The 22,782-nt window shown below is 50.5% G+C and overlaps 1 protein-coding gene across 1 annotated transcript in view; it reads right to left on the reverse strand.

Annotated features, from left to right (window-relative positions):
* Positions 1–7,399: 7,399 nt before the first annotated feature.
* The window catches only part of TSHZ3 (teashirt zinc finger homeobox 3), a gene marked incomplete at both ends in the record, with an annotated part of 67,612 nt that continues 52,229 nt past the window's right edge, over positions 7,400–22,782 (reverse strand). Inside the window, one exon of the mRNA XM_079723902.1 lies at positions 7,400–10,605. Coding sequence (XP_079580028.1) covers positions 7,400–10,605 — 3,206 coding nt within the window. The remainder of the gene's footprint in view (positions 10,606–22,782) is intronic.

Genomic DNA, 22,782 nt, shown 5'->3' on the forward strand with positions numbered 1-22,782 from the left:
GGAGTCCACTGGGCTGAGGATGGGTCGAGCCGCAAAGAGACTGCGCGCGTGAACTTAGCACGACCACGCAAGCTGGCCACGCCGCCTGGAAGGTCCCCGCGCTGCAGGAACCTTTCTGGTCCCCCAGCCAGAGCTGCTTCTTTCTGAGGCCTGTCACTGCAGCCCTTCAAACCCATTTGACTGGGTTGGAGCGCATCACACTGTCACCAACTCAGTTTTCATTAAGCGGCTGCTTCTCTGTTAGCCTAGCCAAGCAGAAGAACTCAAACACATGCACAAATTAAATCGACATCCAAACTCCACCAATATACAAAGCAATTTAAATGATATTCATTAGAGCGATGACAAGGCCTGATGAGGCTTTCAGGAGCCGGGTCCTTCAGCTTTTGCCGACTCGGTTTCATGGTCACTGAGGCGGAACTCCGGCGACTATACCTCCATTTTTTTTTTTTTTTTTTTTTTTTAAGCTAAGAAAACGACTCCTTCCTGACACACCTACCTCATTCTCTCTCCTTCCCTCCTTGCTCTATCTTGGCCCAAGTTTCCCCAGCCTTAGTTTCCGGACACAGGTATGGCCGTGAACCGGAGTCACGTAAAGGCAAAAGCAGCCACCCTGACTCCTTTTTTCCATAAACGCTCCAATTAAAACAGATTTCAGTTTCTCGTAATTTCATTTCACTTGGCCTGGGAGATCTCTAACTCACAATTATGACAGTCGTAAATGTGTCCTGGAATCCTGCTGTGGGAAAAAAAAATAATGGAAGTGAAATGTTGAAATGCAACAATTTTTCAAACTTAACCCTCTAAATTTAAAAAGTCATTCCCCAAGTCCTATTTATATATTGGAATTTTTAAAGAGAGAGCAGGATGGGGCCCTACCCCCACCCCTTGCTGCTGCCTGGAGCTACAGTGGAGGAGGTGGAGGCCTGGTGTGGTCTGCAGGCCTGGGTGGGCATGGGACACTCAGGCCTCACATGTGGGAGCTAAGAGCCCTGCCAGCCTCAGAGCCACATCTGAGTCTCCCAATCCCAGGGAAGGCTTCAAGTCCACCTGGGCAAAGAGAGCAGCAACGGACTGCCTGATTCACCGCCAGCTAAGGGCAAAGCAAGGTCATGGCCACATCCATCAGCACTCTGAGCTTTGGAGTTTGCAGCCCAGATAATATTCACAGCAGGGGGAATGATCAGCAACTTCATACACTGATGCCTGCACTTCTGTTTATAATTTTATGCTCAAGGTTAATTATGTGCGTCCTTGCCTTTGATCAGAGATATTAGCACGTGAGGATGTTGCCTGAGCCCATATTGGGAAAATAAGGATTCTAAGAAATACCCATGGACTGAAAACACACTTTCATCATTAAGGCATGAGCTCTTAATTAGGAAAAAGCTCTTAAAAAATGGTATAGATAGCACCGTCCAACAGAACGTCCTGTGATGATGGGAATGTTCCATGTCTGTGCTGTCCAAAAGAGTAACCACTAGCCACATGTGGCGACTGAGCATTTGAAGTATGGCTGGTATGACTGAGGAATGAAACTTTTCATTTTATTTCATTTAAATGTGAATAATCACATGTGGCTGATGGCTACTATATTTGACCGCTCGGGTTAGACAGTAAATAACAGTGTATTCTAATTCCTGAGTAGCTAATTATGGATGTTAATCTCTGGAAAGAGGTCACCTTGCTGATCATCATTATCATCAGGAATGATTTATTAAGAATATATTAGTACATGACATTATACAAAGGTGGTAGAAAAGCTGTTCCTCTGATCTTTTATCATTAGAATTTAATTTTGAAAACACCTGGCTCTTTGGACCCGGGGTGGTGCACTGACCCCTGAATTCTGAGCCTCAAGAAGCCACTAACTTTTAAGTCATTCCTGATGTCCAAAGCCATGGCCGAAGTCACCATCAGGCTGTCCGGGACTCTCAGGCCACTGAACAACAATTTGGCAAATCCATTGTTTTGGCTGAGCAGGGAACACGGTCCCAAATCGACAGTGTTTTGGGATGCCTTTGGAACCATCAAAAGCCCACCCATTACCGGGTTTGTTTGCCTTTACAATCTTCCTAGGGGTAGCCTGCTGTCAAATCCTTGGAGATCAAAACACGGTGCCTGTGCGTCCAACAGCATCTCCCTCTGGCTTGGGGAAACTCGATGGCTGTGTGGAGAGCGCGCACTTCCCTGGAAGCGAAACCCTGTTTGCTCCCTGCTTTCTGCACGGACACCAGGAGTCCAGGCCTCAGCAGTGACAAGGCTGCCACATTGCACACACGGGAAGGTGGGGTTTGTCAGGATGAGCTTTTCCTCCCAGAAGCTTTATGCTAAGAGACAGAACTGAGGCTTCCCCCAAAGGAGTGAGATGGTTTCTGAAGCTAACTATAGCATATTTTGCAAAGGCCAGCATACCCTGGAATCGTGTGGGAACACAAGCACGAGTACCTTGTCTGCATCTCTGAGGTCAGCCGCGGGCTGAAAAGCATCGACTGGCACCAGGTCCCCAGGGAAATGCATTTTTAGGTTTCCTTTTGCCAAAGATTACACGTGCTTACTAATAAATCCCTAGGGAGAAAAAAGGTTAGTGTTTCTCTTACCAAAAGAATAACTATCTGGCAGAGCAAAAATGGTAATTTCTCCATTAGCTAAAAGGATAATAGTTATTATTTTAAAGTATTTATTATTACAGAGTGGTGTTGGGATTTGTGTGTTTTCATTCTTATGATTGCTTGCTATAATACCAAGTGGGTTATTTTTGTGCTAAATAGTCAACAGAATAAAATGCGATTGCAATTTTCTAATTTCAAAAGAGCTGCACAGACGAATTTGAAAAAATAAAATCATTTGATTTTCTTTTCTTTTTTTCTATTAGATGACTTAGAAATCTCGGGAGACAATAGTTTCAACACAGGATTTGTTCAATGGAGCCTCGTTTCCGACCAGCTCATGTCCTTCAACTACCTTCAGGCTTCTAACTTCAGGGTTCTGCTCTCAAGATGGAGTTTAGCTCTTCCCAGAGCTTGGCAGGTACTAGGGCCTTTTTCCTCTTTTGGTAGTCAGTCACCAGGTCTGTGAAACAATAGGTGGGCCAGGGGTTGGGGGCAGTGAAGTCCACCGAGCTGGAGTGGTCTGATTTTGAGAGAAGGAATCCTTCCAGATCTGCAGAGACCACAGCCCTGAGCTCTGCTGGGGAGGCCTTCCTGGGCTAACCACTGCCACCTAAGCTCTCCTTAGCACCCGGCAGAGAAGCAGCTCTTTGGTGGTTATCAATATTTTTTTTTCCTTTTTGCAGAATGAAAATAGAACGAAGATGCCAGGGAGATCTGGGTCTTCATCATAACCCACCCTCTTTAACTATGTAAGATTTTGGTTAATTATAGAATTCTTGCTGCCTCAAACTTAAAGATACATCACTGATATTTTTTGCTAAATGTTGACGGCAGCGAATAGCTAAGATGTGGCATATTGATTTCTTGTTGTGAAGTGAGCTGTTCAAGCTCCATTTAAGATTTTCATCTTGCATGTAGCCCTGAGCACATCATAGCGCCATAAATTAGTTAAATTGCACATTTATCACAAATGTTATTTTAAGATACTGCGTAAATGTGATGGCTGGAAGATATACCGTAGGACTGCAACAAGCCTGGGCTTGGGTGGGGTGAGGTCGGGGTCACCTACACACCTGTGATTGAAACCTCCCTCACTTGGCACCATCCCTCCTCCTCCCTGGACTCGTTGAAAGACCTGACTTGGATGACCCATTCCTTCCTGCACTCACTTTCTCTATGAATGTCAACCGTAGGCAAACTGGTGCACAGCCGCATCGGCCTTGGAATACAACTTTAGATCTTCCCAACTGATCTCAGGAAAATCAGGGACATTCTGGGATGTGAATGGAAGGCTCTTTGGGACCGTGGCCCAATCTTCAGCCAGGAGAAGGTTTGATGACCTTGGGAGTAAGTGGCCCTGCATTTCCAAGTGGGGTGAGGCCCTAGCCAGCCCCGCCTCCTGCCATGATGTATGGTTGGGAGATCGCCATCATGCCAGGCGAGGTTTGCAGTCATGACTCAGGTCCTCCACTGCCCAGCGACTATGTTTCCTCTAAAGGTAAAATTAATTTCTGGGCCCCATTAATATGAGCGGTCCTTTCTTGGCTATGAGCCCCCGGGGACCAAATGAGTCATAGAATCTGCTACCTGCCTTGGCGATAAATCCTCACTTCTATACCCAAACTGAAGTCCTAAAGCTAACTCTGGGGGTGGGGTGAGGAGGAGATGGGCAGGGCATCAGTTTCTTCTCCCAAACTGTAAAGGGGGGCGGGGTTTCCAGCATCACTCGCACAAATCCCATCTCCCTTCAAGCCACATGGGCCCTGGTGGTGATGGAAGTGTTGTCAGTTTAATCTGTTAGATGCAGGACTTTGGATTCTAATAAACCAATGCTATATTTAACCTGTGAAAAATTCAAGAGTGGAAATCTGGGCTCCAGGATGTGAAGATGCGGAAGGCACGGCAGGGAGGGTGTCTCTGTCCCCTGAGCCGGTTCCAAGGGGAGCCGGCCCCCCAGGGAAACGTATGGTGTCCCAGGCCTCCTTCCAGGTAAGGGCGGACAGGGAGAAGAACCGCTCTCTGAGGGACTTCTGTGGCCACCCTGGAAGCGATGGGGAAGGGGACAAGGCCCGTGACCCAGAAGGGAAAGGCCCGTCCGCGCCGCCCGAGGGCATAGCCCAACAGCGTGCCTGCATTACAAGGCGAGAGCGAAGCCAGCACACACCTCCCTACTTGCCAAAAACCCGTTTTAAACTCTAGTGAGGTTCTCTCTAAAAACCCGGAGAGAGATGGATTGCCGAGAGAAAGTAGAGCAGACAGAAATTTTGGCCTCATCTTGACACAAAGGGGTGGGAATGAACAGAAAAAATTGTAGGCGTTTTGCTGAACATCTCTGAAAGGGCTTAATTTAAATTTTTAATAAAAGCGTATATTTTTTTAACGTGGAGGTGTTTTATATATCACATGGATGTAATACATCTCTCATTTGTATAATTCTAGGTTAGGAGCTACGATTCCACATAACTGCAAGAGTCGTCTGAATATAGTAATAAAGGTATTTTACAATTTTACATGATAGGTTCCCAGCGTTTTGTTGGCATAATTTGCCAGGGTTAATAAAAGCTTGTGATTATCATATAAATGCTCTCCCCACCCCTCCCGTGGATGGGTTCAAGCTCCCTGCCCCCCCTACACCTCGTTATCTGGGCTTGCTTTAGCACAAGAGAGACAGTGTGGACCCCAGGGTCCACCTGCCCAGCTGGGCTCTGTTTTTTCTGCTCCTTGAAAATCCCGAATCAACAGGAAGGAGCCGCCCTGCACTGAGTCTTCCAAAAACCTTTCTTCCCATCTCCCTCGAGCAGGGCTCTGGGCCCTGACTTCGACTTCTCTCATGCAGATGGGAGACCAACCTCTGGCCCCCACGCGGGTCACCAGGTGTGACCGAAGCTCCACTACCGATCTTTGATAGCGTCGCCTTCCCAGAGAGAATCTAACCTCACGGGAACGTCTTCCTTTCTTTTCCATTTTTATTCTTGGGGAAAATTCTGTCCACGCTGCCTCTCTAAGTGAATGTCTGCTGCTCTCCAAACCCAAAGTTCACTAGAACTCCCCTGATTTACGGGCGGCTTCCGACTGCCAGCACCTGGCAGACACAGCAACCAACTCAGTCATAAACAGATCGCATACAATTTAATTTTAATGTGCTCGTTAGTCGTAGCACATTTCAGACATAATTGTGAACGCAACACAAAATTATAGCAAAAAGACAATTTTAATGCTGCCGTAGAAAAGAGGGTTATATGAAGAGTCACATAATGGTGGTTCATTGTCAACAACAAAACAGGGCACAGGGTGTCTGTGCTGTTTACATGCCAATATTTTATACATAGGTTCTCATATGGTGTCAGCTGTCAGTTACTTCTGCAAATTAACTGCCAAAAATGGAGAAGAACAGAATCACTTGGAGAGCCGGTAACCACGGGTTACCTTTCATAAGCCTAAAGATAAAGCTGCAGTGTGGGATCTTGGGAGAATAATTAGGAAGAACAAAACAGAAAGTTACCAATTGAAATAAAAAAGGCATCCTACAATATGGAATAGCAACCAAGAGGGCTTATAAATAAGTAAAAGAGGTTGTATCACAGAATGCCTCGTGACTTTTAAGCAAAGTATTACAGTACAAACATTTTAAAGGCTTTATCAATGTTTAGGAAATACAGTACAAGTTCTCTCTCTTTTTTTGTTCTTTTTTTTTTCCTTTTGAAATAGACTTACCCCTTTGAGCACTGAGTTTATTTTGAGCGTTTTTTTTTTTTTTTTGATTTCTAATAAATACCTTTAAAAATCATGTGCAAAATAGTTATGATGCCTGCCATGGATGGATTTCCTGGCCTCGTTTATTCAGACTGCTCAAAACAAATGATAATATGATGCTAATAAATATGTATAATTTAAACGTGAACCTCTATCAATATAGATGTACTGTATAGCAAAACAAACAATCATACTTTGCTTTCAGATAATGTTTCTGTATACTTTATAAATGTTATCTGTGGTATCGTCTGTATAATTTACAATGTTTGCATGTAAAAAAACAAAACCCATAGACCTTAAAAAAAAAAGAAAAAGAAATATACACTATACATAGGCATGGCTTATGCCCAGAGCATAGCAGGTACATAAAACACTGTTGCTATAAATGCAGGAAAAAAGGTCATTTACCCACAATCACATTTTTCATAAGAGAGTCTGAAATCTATACAATATATACATCTATGTTTCAATGTGAAAATAATATTCTTTTAAATTTCAAGGCGTGTTATACCCCTGCAGACCTGCATAAATGGAGGTTCATATTATTAATTATAACTAAGCTGGTAAGGAATTTAAAAAACAGAGCTTCATACATTATCATTATTTTATTTTATTTTTTAACCAAATTAATGCAAAAGTGCTTCAAAGTACTCAGAGGGCTAAAGATGAAAGGGTGAAAAATGCCAGCACACTCGGCCGCGTGGAAAAATGTGGCCGGTTTCGTCATAAATGCTTAATTAAACTGTCTGTTAATGCATGCAGCTTGAAGCATCGGGGGATGCTCACAACTAAATCCCATTTACACAAAGTTCCAAACACTTACCACTGCGTTTTAACCTTCATATTTTACCAGTGACAACAGCTGAGTATGCACCTCTATCAAACACTGTACAGTTATACAAAACAGTCCAGCCCAGAGTGATTCTCTGCAGTTAAAATAAGAACATGTGCCTAGAACAAGACAGAGGGGCCTTAAGGTGCCTGCAACAGTTTCCCTCAAAGCAAATCGCAGTCGTTTTCATCGAAAGCAAACGCTACTGCTTCTCTAACTCGGAAACGTACAGAAGGTGGTCCTCTGGGGATTTCCCGTGTGTTTTGCTGAGGTGAAGTTTAACCGCATGCTTGCTCGCAAAGGTCCGATTGCAAAGTTTGCACTGGTAGGAGGTCCCCAGGTCCTCCTCGGGGGAGGACGTCACCAATTTTTCTGACGGTGACTTGGTTTGTGCTATCTGATTGTTAATCTGTTCGGTGGACAGTTTGGACAAATCCCGTAGCCGGAAGCCCAGGTGTGACTCGAGATGGCTGATGTACGTGGAGGGAGTCCTGATTTGTGACGCGCAGTCATTACAAAAGAACACGGGGTGACCCGTGTCCAAGTTTTTGAGGAACTTTGTTCCACCTGTCCTTCGCAGCTGGTACTTCACGTTGGCCAGCCAGTGGCTGATGGTCGTCATGGAGAGCCCGGTGAACCTTGAGATGTGCATGCGCTCCTGGGGGCTCAGGTCCGACATGATGTACTTGCCCTCTGAGGTCTGCCGGAGGCTGGCGGCAAACTGGGCCTGGAGGATCAGCAGGTGCTGGGGGTTCCAGTTTGATTGGCGGCCCTTCCTCTTTTGTGCAGGCGTCACCTCCTCGGCCTCCTCCAGGGTGGCACCGTCAATGTCAGACTTCTCGGAGACGCTGGAAGGGGTGGAGGACTTGGACGTGTGGCTCTCTGTCAAGTTCTTCAGCATATCGGATATATCGGACAAGGCGTTCTCGCGGAGCGGCGAGTTGGACATGAACGATACGACGGCAGAGGTCTTTGCCGTTGTCACCGTGGATGAGGAGGTTGCTGGGGATGTGGACGTGGGCGACAAAAGCACTGAACCCAAAGAGCAGCCTTTGTCACTCTTCCCTTTTGTCAAGTCTATGGGTTGGTCGTTGTTGACGTGGTAGAAATAGCGGTCGAGGTGGTCCACCTTCTTGGACTGCAGGGGTGGTGGGGTGGCCACCGCTGCCTTCTCGGCCAGGCTGTTGCTCATCTTGAAAAGCATGCTCATGGGGTCGAGGGCAGGGAGGGAGGGCTTGGCAGCCTTGCCCAGGTGGATGTTCATGACCGACTGGAGGGCGCTCAGAGGGTTAACGAAGGGCTGCTCCGGCGGGTGGTCGGTGATGATGGCCGTGCTGCTGCTCAGGCCGCTGCTCGTGGGCTTCACCAGGTCCTTGCCGTTCTCCACCGGCTCTGCTGGGGGGCTCCCTTCCTTGCAGCCGTCCCGCTGGGGGCTGGGGCTGTCCTCCTGGCTTTTGAAGCCCCCATCGCTGGACGCCTCCATCCTGACGGGCTCGCTGATGTCGCTGCTGCACGGGGACGGGGTGGCCCGCTTGGGCGGAGAAAGCTTGCCCTCAGGCTCCTTCATTTTCTCCTCAACTTTGGCAACTTTCTCGGTGACTTTTTTCACCAGCTCCTCCATGGCGTGAAAGTTTGTCTTGGGCATGGGGGAGGTCTGGCTGCTGGGCGGAGAGATCAGGGTCTGGTTCTTCGTGGGGGACACGACGTCACTGTTGCCAAACATGGGCTTCAGGGGTGCGCTCTTCCCCGTGGAGCCCAGAGACAGCTTCATCATGTTGGGGAGCTGGTAGGCGGCATGGATGCTGGGGTAGCCCCCCCAGCTGGGGGTGCCGTTCTGGGCCTTATTGATGGCAGACGTCACTGTGTTTTCTAGGGACTTGAGGATATCGAGCCCCCCCTTAGGACTCTCTTCTAAGTCGTTCTCAGTCAAATAGTGGTACTTGGAAGAGATGTCGTACTTCTCCTCCTCCTCACAGGCCTTCTCCTTTTCCTTAGGCTTCTCGTCGGTCACTGCTTTCTCTTTGTCGGCCTCCTTCTTGACCTCCACGTTCAGTTTTGGGGAGACACTGGCGGGCGTGTTGGAGGGGGACGTGAAGGTGGTGGCGGCCAGGGGCACAGATTGCACCTTCTCATCCAGCAGGGTGGTGATGCTGGGCGTGACAGGCGTCTCCATGATGGGCTTCCCCTTCTTCATGGCCGAGTTGGTGACCTTGATGAAGTGGCCAGTCACCATCATGTGGGCCGTGAGCTCCTGCAGCGTGTCGTGCGAGCTGCCGCACTCCATGCACTTGAGGATCTGGGACTTGCGGGCCTCGAAGTGCCAGGCGTAGCTGGCCCCGTTCTGGTGGCCGTAGCGGTTATTTGGCGTGATGTATGGGTTGGAGTTCTTCTGAAGCACGTCGTTCGTGTCCGCCATGGCAGCTTTGGGGGTGCCGCCAGTGGAGTCCGGGGAGCTGGGGAGCTCCAGCTCCAGAGAGGCCTTCTTGCGAGTGGCAGGGATGATTTTGGCTGCGACGGGAGTGACAGGTTCCTTCAGAGGCACTTTTTGGTAGTGTTTCGTTTTGATCATATGGACACTCAAGTCCTGGAGGGACTCGAACGAGTGGCCGCAGTACATGCACTTCAACACCTTCTGGGCGTCCTCCTTCCCTTCCATTTCCAGCAGCGAGCGTTTGCGGGGCTTGGACCAGCGCTTGGGGTTGTTGTTGTCAGTCTCGTGGTTGTCGTCGCGGTAGTGCCCCGTCTCGTTCATGTGCACCGTCAACTCCACCAGGGTGTCGTAGGCGGCACTGCAGTCTTTGCAGCGGAACTTGCTGGCCCCCGTGAAGATGGAGCCGTAGAGCTTGCTGCTCTGCCGGTACAGCTGCACGGTGCTGAACAGGCTGGGCTCGGGCAGCATGCGGCTCTGGGACACCTGCTGCAGGGTCTTGGCCATGGCGCTCTGGTGCCAGTCGAAGCTCCCGCTGCCGCAGCTGCTGCTGCTACTGCTGCTGCTGCTGCTGCTCCCGTTGTTCTTCTCCGAGGACGGCTGGTGCAGGTTGAGGGTGAGGCTGGACCAGTACGAGTTGGAGAGGAAGTTGTTGTACACGGCCTTCATCTGCTCCAGGCTGTCCGACACGGTCGTGTCTTCCGGTGGGACCGCCACCTCCTTGGTCTCCTCTTCGTTCTTGATGGAGCCACTTTCAAAGTCGGCCATCCGGTCACTAGTCTCACTGATGTGGGACTCACTGTCCATCTCGTGGCTGGAAAACTCAGCTGCTGGGGAGTTCTGGTAGCTGGGGCAGGTCTTGCTGAGCTCCTTTTCTGGGCACATGTACTTAGCCGAGGGCTCCCCATCTGCCAGGCTCTCCTCTGGGTCTATATCTTCATCTACCAGGGCGGCAGCCTTTAACTCATCTGAAACATAGGCTGCCGTGACAACAGGTGGGACAAATAGGACAGAAAGAAGGGACACAGGGAGAAGGAGAGAAAGAAAGAAAGAAAGAAAGAAAAGCATTAGTAAGTGTTGATCTTACCTAGAACATTTTCTCGGCTCTCGGGAAAACGCAGCAAAGCAGACAGGCACATTTATTTGTAAAATTAAATAGTTAAAATGTGGTGTTTCTTTGGAGCAAAAAAAAAAAAAATCTGCTCTTCAAACATAATTTGCCACCTTATTCTTCTCAAGGGGCAACAGCTTGAAATTAAAACTAAATTTGAAATTAATGAAGCACATTCTGGAGGTGGCATTCATTTCTAAAGTAATAAATTACTTGTATCAACCTCAGAGACAGCAGTTCCTGTCTGTCAATTAATATGTCTTATGCTTCTCCTACCCCTAATGCATTTCTTAACAGACAGATTCACAATTTAAATTAAGCAAGCATTTTTTACTCATTACATTTTTGAGGCTCAATCTTTAATAAATATACAGCACAAAAACATCAATACAATTTTTACAAAGTAAAAAGAAAGTACATCAATTGCAATAAATTAAAAACAAGGTTTTGTGGCTTTTTTTTTCTTTCTTCCTTCTGAAAAAGTAGGTCTTATTGAAGCTTAAAGTAAGTTTCCTTATAGAAGCTTGGACAGGTGTTGGTTTGTTCTAGATGGGAAGGAAGACTCTGACCCGCCACCACCCAGCCCTGGCCGTGTCCCCCATGTGTACACTCAGCCGTTCTCAGCTACTGGCACACACACTATCCATGCAGAATTATGTCAGAACAAGTTCAGGCAAATTGGTATGCGGTGCTCATTCCTGCTGTATAAATATATACAAGACCTTCCAGTGGACCTTACAAATGTCAAAGTGTTTGCTCTTTAGACTACTTTGTCAATATTTACTCAGCATAAGCTTCATGGGCATCCAACAGGGATCCTGTCTTTCTGGAAGCAATGTAACTGGGGATGTAAATCCAGCCTGTACTTCCGAGCAGGTGGAGGTGCTCTGAGCAGGGCTGAGCAGCCGTGGGTTCTGGAAGACGCACTCCAGAGATGCAAAGCCAGGAGAACACTTGCATTCATGGAACTGAGTGATTTTTTTTTTTTCATTCTTTTGTATTCGATGACTTTGGTTTTTCCTTACTGGAGCTTGCCTGACACTGTAAACCAAGTTGGGTTGATCTCGTGAACAATTAGGCGTGGCCAGCCCTGTGGTGAGTGTTAAGCCAGAAAAGGGGTGAAAAGTAATTTCTTGTCAGCTCCTCAATACCTGTTTGCTTCTAAAGGCCAGGGACTGAGTGTGTGAGGCAGCTGGAATGGCACAGTGCTAACTGCATGGCTGATTAAAAGCTCCTAGGAAAGAAAAGGAAACTTTGTTTGTGGAATTCACTCCCATAACTTTAAAGATCTGGGCCCCAAATCAATTTCACACCAGAAAAAAAAAAAAAAAAAAGTGAAATGACTCAAAGAAGATTCCCAGGAAGACACACAGATATTTCCCCTGGCTCTTCCATCCAGGTCATGTGTGATTTTCTTCTTTCCTAAGACCCCTTTGAGCACCAAGATTTCTAAGCTGAGAAACTACCGACATCCCAACACCGAGGTGATTCGAATTTGGATGGGAAGAGTGTCCCAGGTACACACATTCGGATCAGCTGTAGAGGCAGGGATGCTTCTGCTTATATGCAAACAGGGAAGCAAGAGTCTTGGGCTGGAGCTGTGGAATGTCCTTCACAAATGACCAGAAGAAAGTACTCTGCTCTGGTCAGCTGTGGTGAACCTTCAGTTTAAGGCCACGCGCTTGGAGCTGACATGGCAAACGAGCTCTTTTCCTAGGGCCAGGGCCACAGTGGAGAGCGGACTATGGTGCTGGTCACGAGGGGGAAGATGAATGCTCTTGTTGGGAAAGGAAGAGGAAAATACAAAGGAAAGAAGGTATCTCCCCCTCCGCACACCATCCTCGGCTTCAGCACACTCAAACCCACAACAGGGCTGGCAGGTCTGCAGGGAGGGGAGCTGGGGGCAAAGTGACCAAGAGTCACAGTTTGCCTGGAACGCTCCTGGTTTCATCACCGAAAGTTCCACATCCCGGGGATCCTCTCAGTCCTGGGAAAACCCGGTCAGCTGACCACCCTGGCCAGGGGACACCCAGCAGGGCCAGGTCAGAGCATCCAGGCAGATCTGCATTACGCTTGCAGAGGAGCTAGAGCAGGGCGATGTGGGTTTGACTGTCTGCAGAAATGCACCGGGTGCGAGTAGGTGTAACATTTGCATCCAAGGGGCCTCATTTGGAACACTGAGTCTGGAAGGGGAAAACCACAATGGCCTGTGTCCCTGCCCGGCCCCGTGTGAACAGGGTAGATCCCAGAGCCCCTTCTCTCCCGGAGATGGCCCTGGGAGCCACAGTCCGCAGCGTGAACCACACCCATCACGGCTCCCATGGAATTCAGTCTAGGAGAGGCAGGAATCCAGACATGGCCCCACCTGGCCACTACAGGAGAGACACACCAGGCAGGCAAAAGAAGCCAGAGGCAACAGTGGACATGAAAGAGCCCAATGTAGCACAAAGGCCACCAGCTAAGGGAATACTGGTGGCTCTGCCCGTCCACCTCCCACCCAGGGGCAGCGTGGCCCCCGTGGAAGCCACGGCACGGTGCGGGGAGCACAGCAGGCTGTCTGGAGCGCCCCCCATAGCACACACACGCACCATCATCGGCCTGGCTGGCTCCCACCCTGAGCTGGCCCCCAGTGAGCTCCAGTATGCCTTGTAAATCGCACAGCAGTATCAGAATGTCATCAGTCTGATTGAGGAGGAAATTAATATTGAAAGAAAAGTAAGGCCAACTCCCCTGGTGGGAACCAAATCCTACTCTGAGGAAAATTTAAAAGCTTCGGGGCCAAGAGGCCCTGGATCCTGGGAGACGTGGCATCACCCCCCACACCACCCTTGTCATGGTTTCTGAGGCTCCTTACAAGCCCCCTTGCACACTTCCCTGACAGGGACCTCACCACCTCCTAAAACAGCCTTTTTTTTTTCAGACCCAACAGTGAGAAGTACTTGGAGGGCAGAGCACGAATCCTTCTGCTATGTTTTGCCATAATTGCACTCCTCCGAGAATATCACATCCACTCTTGATGACTGAACTTCAAAAAGTGGTGAGAAAGCTGAAACGGGCCCAGAGAGATGGCAGAGGGGATGAAGGGATGGAAAGGTTCATTCATGCCACTAATTCTGATCGCGCCCCACGCCTGCCAGGATACCCTTTTCTTTCCCTCGGTCTCCATTTCCCCATGTGTAAGTGACAGGGCCCTGCGGCCTGATCTGTAAGGCCCTCCTCCTCTACGTCTCTGTTTCGTGGCTTTTCTGCAGAAAAGGGTAAAGAAGTGAGGCAAAGCCCACTTGCTCTGGCTCATGCCCTCCACGCGCTGCCCCTCACAAGCACGCAGCGGTTAGGTCACTCCTTTGTCCCTTCTGCTCTGCACGAACCAGCAAAGTCCCCAGCCGGAGAGAAGGAAGAACGTCCTCACTGGGACAGTTGATGCCCCGGATCAGGCCAGGAGGGGAGGGGGACTGGGTGTCTCCATCACAGACTGGGTGGACAGTGAGAGGTCAACAGGGGACTGGGGGGGGCACTGGGTGAGAAGCCAGCCCCACCGAGGTGGCCAGCAGGGGTCCCTCCTGTCAGGGAGCCGATGGCAGGCCCTGTCCCCGGCTTGGACCTGACAGGTAATCGCGCACAGGTAATCAGGCCTTGGGAGGCTTCGCTACTGTGGATGGTGATTTTGATCCCTGCTGCTATTTAACTTTCCGCTTAACTTTCTCCTTCCGTTCCTGTCTAGATTCTCCAAGGCCAAGGGCCCACTGTACTCTTACAACCCTGCACATAGTAGGTGAGCAACAGACACTTGCTCCCTGCTTTGGAAAGAGAATGATTGGAGGTCACGTCCGGCAGAAAGATGCTTCTTTCCAGCCTCTGTCCCCTCCGACCCCAGCATCTCTCACCTCAGGAATCCCTGACTCCAGCCCCAGCCCCTTCCCTCTGTTCTCCAGACAGAAGCCACCGGATACTTATCATTCAGCGGGTGGCTAATGCCCCACCCCCGCCCGTGGAAGCCCCTCAGTGACCTCCCACTGCCCCAGAGTCCTCCACCATCTAGGCCCTACTTCCTCTCCAGACTCTCAGCTTCTAGAACGCGCCAGAGCCTCTCACTCTGCACTGCTGCCTCCTGTGCTGGAAACCCTGGGGCAGATTCAAAGAAGAGGAGGGAAAGCCATCTACCCCTCCCTGGGCTTCAGTGGAACGTAATATCTGAGGAAGGGGGCTTCTCGACCCCAACTCCGTCCCCTTAGCACGCCACCCGCTCCCTTCTTTTTACAAGGCACACCACTGAAATCTCTAGCTTACAGCAGATGTTCCAGGGTGTTCCAATAGACTGTCAGCTTCATGGGGTCGAGACCAGTCCCCCCCCCAACATATCTGCTGCAACCCTACCGTCTGGCCCAGAGTAGCCACTCAACACACATCCATGGAATGAATGAATGAATGAATGAATGAACACCATAGATGACTTCTTCCAACCTCCTAAATAGTTGCCCAAACATCTAGATGGATCCAGATTCCAGCTGGTCCCAGAGAAAGCAGATGTGCTGGGGTCTGATCCAAAGTCCTTCCTGGATCCGTTTTCTGAGCATGAGCGGCATGAGGACCGGCCTCTGGGGGACAGGACGACAGAACCCTCCACTGAGGAAGAGGGGAGAGATGGTGGTCTCCTTGCACTGGGGCCACCCCTGGCTGTGCCCACATCCCAGTACACCTCTCCAAGAATGCATCAGTATCACTGTTTTCTCTTGAACAAATACTATTAGAGACCTCTGCTGCCGGTTCCAGCACAGGAGGCCCTGAACTGTAAGGGGGAGGGACTCGCATTCAAACCAAATCATCAGCTGCAAAGGTGCAAAGAAACACACGAGAGCGGAGACCCAAGGGAGGACGGACTGGGGCCTGTGTTTCATTTTTCCCCAAGTCGCTCAGTGGAAAAAGTTCCTCTCCAGGAGGTGAACCCTTACCAACTGCTGTGACTGCTTCCCTATTACATCCCCACCTGCTCTCCCCTTCAATGAAATGTAAGCTCTTCAGACAGCAAGACGTCAATCCAACACCCCAAAGCTGAGGGCCAAGGACACATTTTTGGACAACTGGATGAACTCAAGAACTTGGCATGCCCAGAACCAAATGGGACTCTTGGGCAGAGATGCATGTTCATGAGAAACAAAAAGCTCTCACACTTACAAAGGCTTTCTACAGAGTTCCACAGCCCAGTGCCCTGGAATGTCAAGCGATGAAAAAAACCACACTCTTACCTAATATGTGCATGTTTATGAACCATTTTCACATTCACTGCATTTGATCCTTTCAATGGTCCTGGCAGGTGGATAAAATGATTTCCCTTTTGCAGCCTAGGAAACTTCAGTTCCAACAAGTTAAATGGGACACTCCCAAGCCCTCTGTGGGGACCCCTCAGGAGTCAGGACTCCCCTCAGGAGTCAGTATAAAGGGGATTTGACTAAACTCCTGAGGGAATCACACAGAAGGAGCACGGAGTGAGCTTCTGCCACATCAGAGCCTTCCCTGATGCCCCATCCCCGTTGGATCCCATGCCTGCCCGTCCAGGAGGGTCCTGAGTCCCCTCCCACAGCTCCCTGGGGCTCGTGCCTTCCAAGACGTGGCCACAGGGACAGTGGACTGTCCAAGGAGTGAGGAGCCAGCCAGTGCAGCAATCAGGAGGTCTGGAGGCAGCAGCAACCTCATTAATATTTATTATCATCATTAACTAAACCCAACCACTAGGTGGAAAGGAATTCATACTTTTGATAAAAATAAAAAACAGTAAGCTGGGGCATAATGGAATTCAGTTCTGGGCAAGTGGGAACTACCTTCATCACACTGTTGTGCACCTCTCCCCAGACGAGGAGATGAAGGAACTGAGGGGTGTCCCTGTAGGGGTGGGTCTCCAGCCGCGGTGGGGGCCTGGGCTGGGGGTAGGGCGGCATGGGAGGGAGCTGGAGAGAAAGGAAAGAGGGCGTGGCTGCGCCCTGCCCCCAGAAGCAATTTCAAAGTAAACTGTCCTGTGGATTTTTGCATTTTCTGGGCTGAAATGAGGGTTCTGTAGTTATAACCCTGTTTTCAACTTCCCAAGACTGCCTGGGAAGGTGAGTTACTGGCTCAAGCGTCCTGGGCACCCCCACCCCTCTCTTCGGGACAGGTGGCCCATCCAAGGTACAAGAGCACCTCCTCTTGTACCGTGAATGGGCATCTTCCATCCTCAATGAGTGTGATGGAGGGTGAAGAAGAGGCAGGGAGGGGAGGGGGTGGGGCTGGAGAAGGGCGAGGAGAGAGTGGGGGGCAGGGATCAGAGCGAGAACAACGGGAGAAAGAGGCGGGAAGGAGGGAAGAATCCACCAGGACTAGGGTGGTGCTGGGAAGGGACGGAGAGAGCAACAGAGACAGAAACAAAGACGTGGAGAGAGACAGAGACAGAGATACAGAAAGAGGCAGAGAGACAGACAGAGACAGAGAGAGACCCCCAAGGGCAGTGAGGGAAGGAGAGAAAGAAAACCAGTGATGGAGACTGGAGAAGAGGTAGAAAGAAGAGATTATTCTAGCGGTGAGGACGGGAAGGAGAGGGCCTGAGCTGGGGGTCTTGGTGCAGGGCTGGTGTGGGGAGAGGGGCCCTGGGGTGCTGCTGGGGGTCAGCTCCACGGCTGGAGACCCAGGTCTTGTCTCAGACTCTCCTGAGCACTCAGATTTTCAAGACATAAGGTGATTTTTTATTTTAAGGGTAATTTAACCATCGGAGGGCATGATCAAGAAGGCAGTTAAATGTTCAGCCAACCCTGGTGGGCAGAGCAAGGGGACGCAGCTTGGGGACAGAGGTTGCTTCTGCCCCAGAGATGACCTGGGCCATCCTGGGCGGAGGACACCTGGCCAGGGGAGCCCAGGAGGAGCAGGCCTCAGGGCCCAGGGCCTCAGCAAACCGCAGGAGCCCCTCTCAGACCCTCACACAAATGATCACATTTGAGACTTGACTTGGAAGTGCCCAGAAGACAGGCATGGGCAACATGTCTGAAACTGGACAGCTTGGGAAGAAGGCTGCTAGTTCTGGACACCGGCTCAGGGCTCATGCACGCCAGTCTCTGTAGACCCTATTCCTGACCTCCCTTCACAGCCAAGGCCACTCTGCCTGGTTCGTGAATCAAATTCAAGTCGAGTTTTTTGTTTGTTTTGCGGTACGCGGGCCTCTCACTGCTGTGGCCTCTCCCGTTGCGGAGCACAGGCTCCGGACGCGCAGGCTCAGCGGCCATGGCTCACGGGCCCAGCCGCTCCGCAGCATGTGGGATCTTCCCGGACCGGGGCACGAACCCGTGTCCCCTGCCTCAGCAGGTGGACTCTCAACCACTGTGCCACCAGGGAAGCCCTCAAGTCGAGTTTTACTAAACACCCTGCCTAAAGGTCTAGGGAGGCCCGAGTCCTCTCAACCGTTCTAGCTGTGCTTGGACACAGAAATACACCAAGATCATCACAGGTGTCTTGGTCACCTCTGAACCCCTCGCCTCCACCCACACCTGGGCCCATAACAGAGCAGACTCCCGGTAACAGCAGGGGTGGGCTGGTGGGAAGCCCCAGTAGCCCCACCTGGAGAGGTGACCATGAAGGTGCCACCCTGGACTCCGAGAGGACCTGCCGTTTTGGTTGGTGTTCCTGTGTTGTGCGTTTTTCTGTTCAACTGAGTGATGTCACAGACAATGAACCCGGGTCTCGGCTTCTGCTCTGCCCCGTGGTGTCCATGTGACTATGAGACTGACTTCAAGTCTCTGGGCTCCAGATTTTTTCCCCACGAATGGGGGCGGTGTGTGTGGGGGGCACAACTGATGCCACACCCACCTCCCAGGTGTTTGCAAAACAACAAGGAAGTCACAAGCAGTGAGCAGAAAGGACTTTCCCAAGTGAAAAGGGCTCTACGAGCACAGGTGCACAGACTCCATGGAAGTACACGGGCCCGTCCTGCAGTCCCCACACCCAGGCGGCGGGTCCTGGGACGGCCTCTGGGCTGAGTCCTACGCTTGTCAAGACAGGCCTCTGAGGTGATGGATCCCAGACCTCCAGATTCTCAAGCTGCCTTTCAGGAAGAGGGGCAGCGGGGACCAGCAGAGAGCCCTGCTGAGGTGAGAGGTGCCCACGGGGCACGGGTTCTGCTCCCCATCCCTCTGGCGGCCTGAAGGTGTGGGCTGTGGGAGAGGAAGCAAGCCAGAGAGGAAGGGGAAGGAGAAGGGAGGGAAATGAAGAGCAAGGAAAGGAGGGAGAGGGAGGGGGAGACATACATCGCATTCACGGGGTACGAAGTTCACATCCCTGTCCCAGCACGCGCCTCCCCCCAGGCCTGGGCCGTCCTCAAGCCCTGCTCTACCCACAGCCACACCTGCCACTGTCCTCCGGCCATCTTGGTTCCCAATCTCCGCCCATCCCTGGGGGCATGATTAGAGTCAGGTGACCTTCTGCGATAGCAGCCACCAGAGGCCCACAGCCCTCTGGCTGCCAGTGTCCCTGCAGCCTCCGGCCCCCAGCCTGGCCACCTCCTCCGGGCTGAGTGCAGCCCCACTTCAGGTCAGCCTCTGCCTTGAGTCATCTCTTCACGGGAGAAAGAGCTCAAAGTTCCCAGAAAAAGGTCACCTAAATTACACCTTGCTCTAAACACACCTGGAAACTCTAGACAGATTGATCTATTCTACACAAGAATTTCTGCTTTAAAAGAAGGGCTCACGCAAAGTGCACTGTGCCCCTCTGGGTTTCCTTTACACAGGTCTCTCTTCTGTGCACATGTGTTGCACACCTAATTGTGACAGGGACGGGAGGGCTCCTTTGTGAGTGTAGCCACATGGGCAGCATCTTCCCTGTCTGGTGCAGCCTGATTTGGGGCCCAGAGTTATCCCCCGGTGTTCTGAGAGCCCCTAAAATGAGCTGCCAGGATCTCTGGAAGGTGTGAGAAGCAGTGAGACAGGCAGGGTGCTCAGACCTGGGCCAGCGATGACCCACACATCCACCCTCCAGGCAGCTCCCAGCTCCCCGATGCTCAGGGGTCCTGCAGAAGGTGGAAATCCAGATGGGGTACATCCTGCGGGCTGCTGACTGGGAGGGGGTTCCAAGGAGCAGCACTGTGATGGGAGACTTCCTTTTGGCGCCCAGAGAGCCAGGCGATGGCAGAAGGAAGTGAGTGATGGAGTGGAGGGGAGCTTAGCTAAACGCGCTGGGTAACATCAAGGCAATTAGACTGAGTTGTTGGGCCTCCGTTAGGATAGTAAATAGGCAGCAGAGAAAGAAAACTGATTCTAGAGGAGTGCTCATGGCTGGTACCCAGGAGGTCACAACCCGGCAGAGAACACAAGTCTTCTCCAGCCACCTGGCCACCTGGAGTCACAAGAGATGTCACCCAAGCCATCTGGGGTGACAGAGGTCGCAGTCTCTGGGGACAAAGAGAAAATGGCATTCTTGGATGGTACCAGGGAGACCAGGGGCCTCCCAGGAACCAGGAGAATCCCAAAGGGCCAAAGCTGGGCAGGGAGGCTAGGGTGCAAGGCTTGGCTGTGGGGGAAGGAAATGGTGGCTGAAGCTATAATGGTCAGGACTTCTCCGGAAGGCTGGCCGCGGCGGGATGACAACTTCCCCTAGATTGATTGTTCTTCCCACTAGCAAGGTCAGGAATATTAATTTTGTACATGTTAATTTGATGTAATGTGCGACATGAATGCTTGTTCAGTTGGGTATCACTGTGTTAATAAACCTGCGATGCTTTCATGCCAAGAAAGGCATGGCATTAGCTGATTGGTGAATCAAGCCAGTGTGAATAAGGCAACGTCGCCCTTCAGCAGGGCCAGAGTGGCCAGTGGTTGTTCAGGCCATAATGGGCTGCTGCTGATTCTCTAGGAGGCCAATGACAGCGAGCCCCAGGGGACACCTCCCCGCTGCTGGAAACCCCAGCCTGTCCTGAAGACTCGGTATCCAGGCGAAGTCCTGTTCTTCTAGATGTGGTGGTGAACATGAGGCCGGGAGCCTCCAGAAGCCGAACCTGGAGCCGCCACTGCCCACTAGGTCAAGAAAGACACTTCCGGGGCTTGTCTCCTTGGATTCTTGTTGCCGTGCAAAGGCCTCATTCAGCCATCTCAGCAGCCCCTCTGAACAACCTCCCTCCCCTTCTCAGGACCCTCCCCACGGGAGAGATGGATCAGACAAAGAGGAAGCCAGGAAGCTGGGAAGCTCCCGAGATCAGAGAGGGAAGCCAGCTCCCTCAGTTCTGAAATCACACTCATCCTACTGCAACCTCACCGCAAAGAAAAATAAACGTATCAAGGACACACTCACATTCAAAGCAATTGCCTCAAACAAACCTTCAGATAATAGAGGGTAAATAAATATTAGTTCGGGGACCAACTGAGTCACCTCTGTCCTTGGCTTCAAGCACATATGAACCACTGGGTGAATCAACAGTGGTCCCTCCACTCAGCTCTCACAGAGGACCTATACTCTCACTCCCCATGCCCCACAGGAGTGTTTAACCCACCCTGGAGCTGACAAGGCAGAACCTTAATCCCTGTGTTGATGGGGGTGGCTAGGTTGACACTCCAGTCAGTTCGGCTTAGGAAGCAGTGATGGTTTATCGGCAAAGCATGGCTTCTGAAGGCAAGTCCTTGCAAGAGTGGTGACGGAAGTAAAGCTCGCTGTGGGTGCCATATTCCCTTTTCTGTTTCTGAGCTCCATATATTCCCTAGTTTCCTGCCAACCTGGAGTAAAAAATAAAAAACTCTAGGGTCTGAACCTCTTCCCTATAGCCGTTTTCTCTGTTATTCCACAAAACCCATAAGGTAAATCCTAATCTGTAATGGATCTAGTAAATTATAAGAGTAACTTCATCCAAAGAACATCTTCTCTCACCTTGGTGGGATTTCAGACAGCAGCAAATAGGACTCGGGTGAATTATTAGGGGCCGGGGATGTGCTGGGACACCATAAACAGTGGTCAATCTCGATAATGGCTAAGAAGAGTTATGCCTTACGCACCTTCAGCTCTGGAGCACAGGATCTCCTGGAGGAGGACAGAGTGACCTCACGGGGTAGCTTGGGGTCCCCTATGAGGCAGCTGTGGAACAAAGTGGAACTCTTACCTGTCTGCACACTCAGTGATCTCAAGACCCAGGGCAACTACAGTTGAAAATAGGGCAATGGGTTGGGGAACATTTGGGACCGTTCTTACAATGGCCCTCTTCAAAATGGGCTGTACATATACAACTCAACATTTCCCTGAGCTTTACTGGCTGTTCTCCATAGCATCTAAAGAGTTGTAGTAGGGAGAAGGTCAATGGATGATTTTTTTGAAAGAGTAATCAAGATTTACTCGGAAGAGGAGGCAATTGATCTACCTACTCATCTACCCAGCTATCCATTTACCCATTTACCCATCTACCATCCATCCATCCACCCAAAAACCCGTCTCTTCATCCAACATGTATACAATACTAAATACGTACTCTAGACGCTTTAGGGTTAGGGGTAAGAAGTTACCAAAATAAACAGCTCAGAGTCATGGGCTTTACTTTTAGGTGGCCAAGACGGCCCTGGTTACATAGATGACAAGGGAATGCCCTTGTGATCACACACCCACACGAACTTCTTAGCTTGATATTCAAAGCCCGGCATAACCAAGCTCCATTTTACCTTCCAAGTTTATCTTCCACTGCCCACCTCCCTCAGACATACACACTAACCTTCCCTAGTAATGCTGCTTTGGCCTTGCCTTGGCTGACGCCATTTTCTTTCACTTGGTATATGATGCTTCATCTTTTCACATCCTCAGCCCTGCCCTCCAAGACCCTGCTCATTCCACCTCCCCCCAGAAAATCCTTTCTCACCTGTCTCTCTGAAACTGACCTCTTTAATCTCAGAGATGAGACAATGGATGGAAAAGTCCTCTAAACTCTAAGTTCTAGAGAAATATCAGGCATTATTATTGGCATTATTATTTGAACATCCCTACTGGCATTCATCTCTCAGTTTTTACCATGGCTAAGTACATGCACAAATGGTCTCTCCATACACATTACAGGGTCAGGGACCAG

The sequence above is a fragment of the Hyperoodon ampullatus genome, assembly GCF_949752795.1.
Source record: "Hyperoodon ampullatus genome assembly, chromosome: 18".
Classification (NCBI taxonomy): Eukaryota; Metazoa; Chordata; class Mammalia; order Artiodactyla; family Ziphiidae; genus Hyperoodon; species Hyperoodon ampullatus.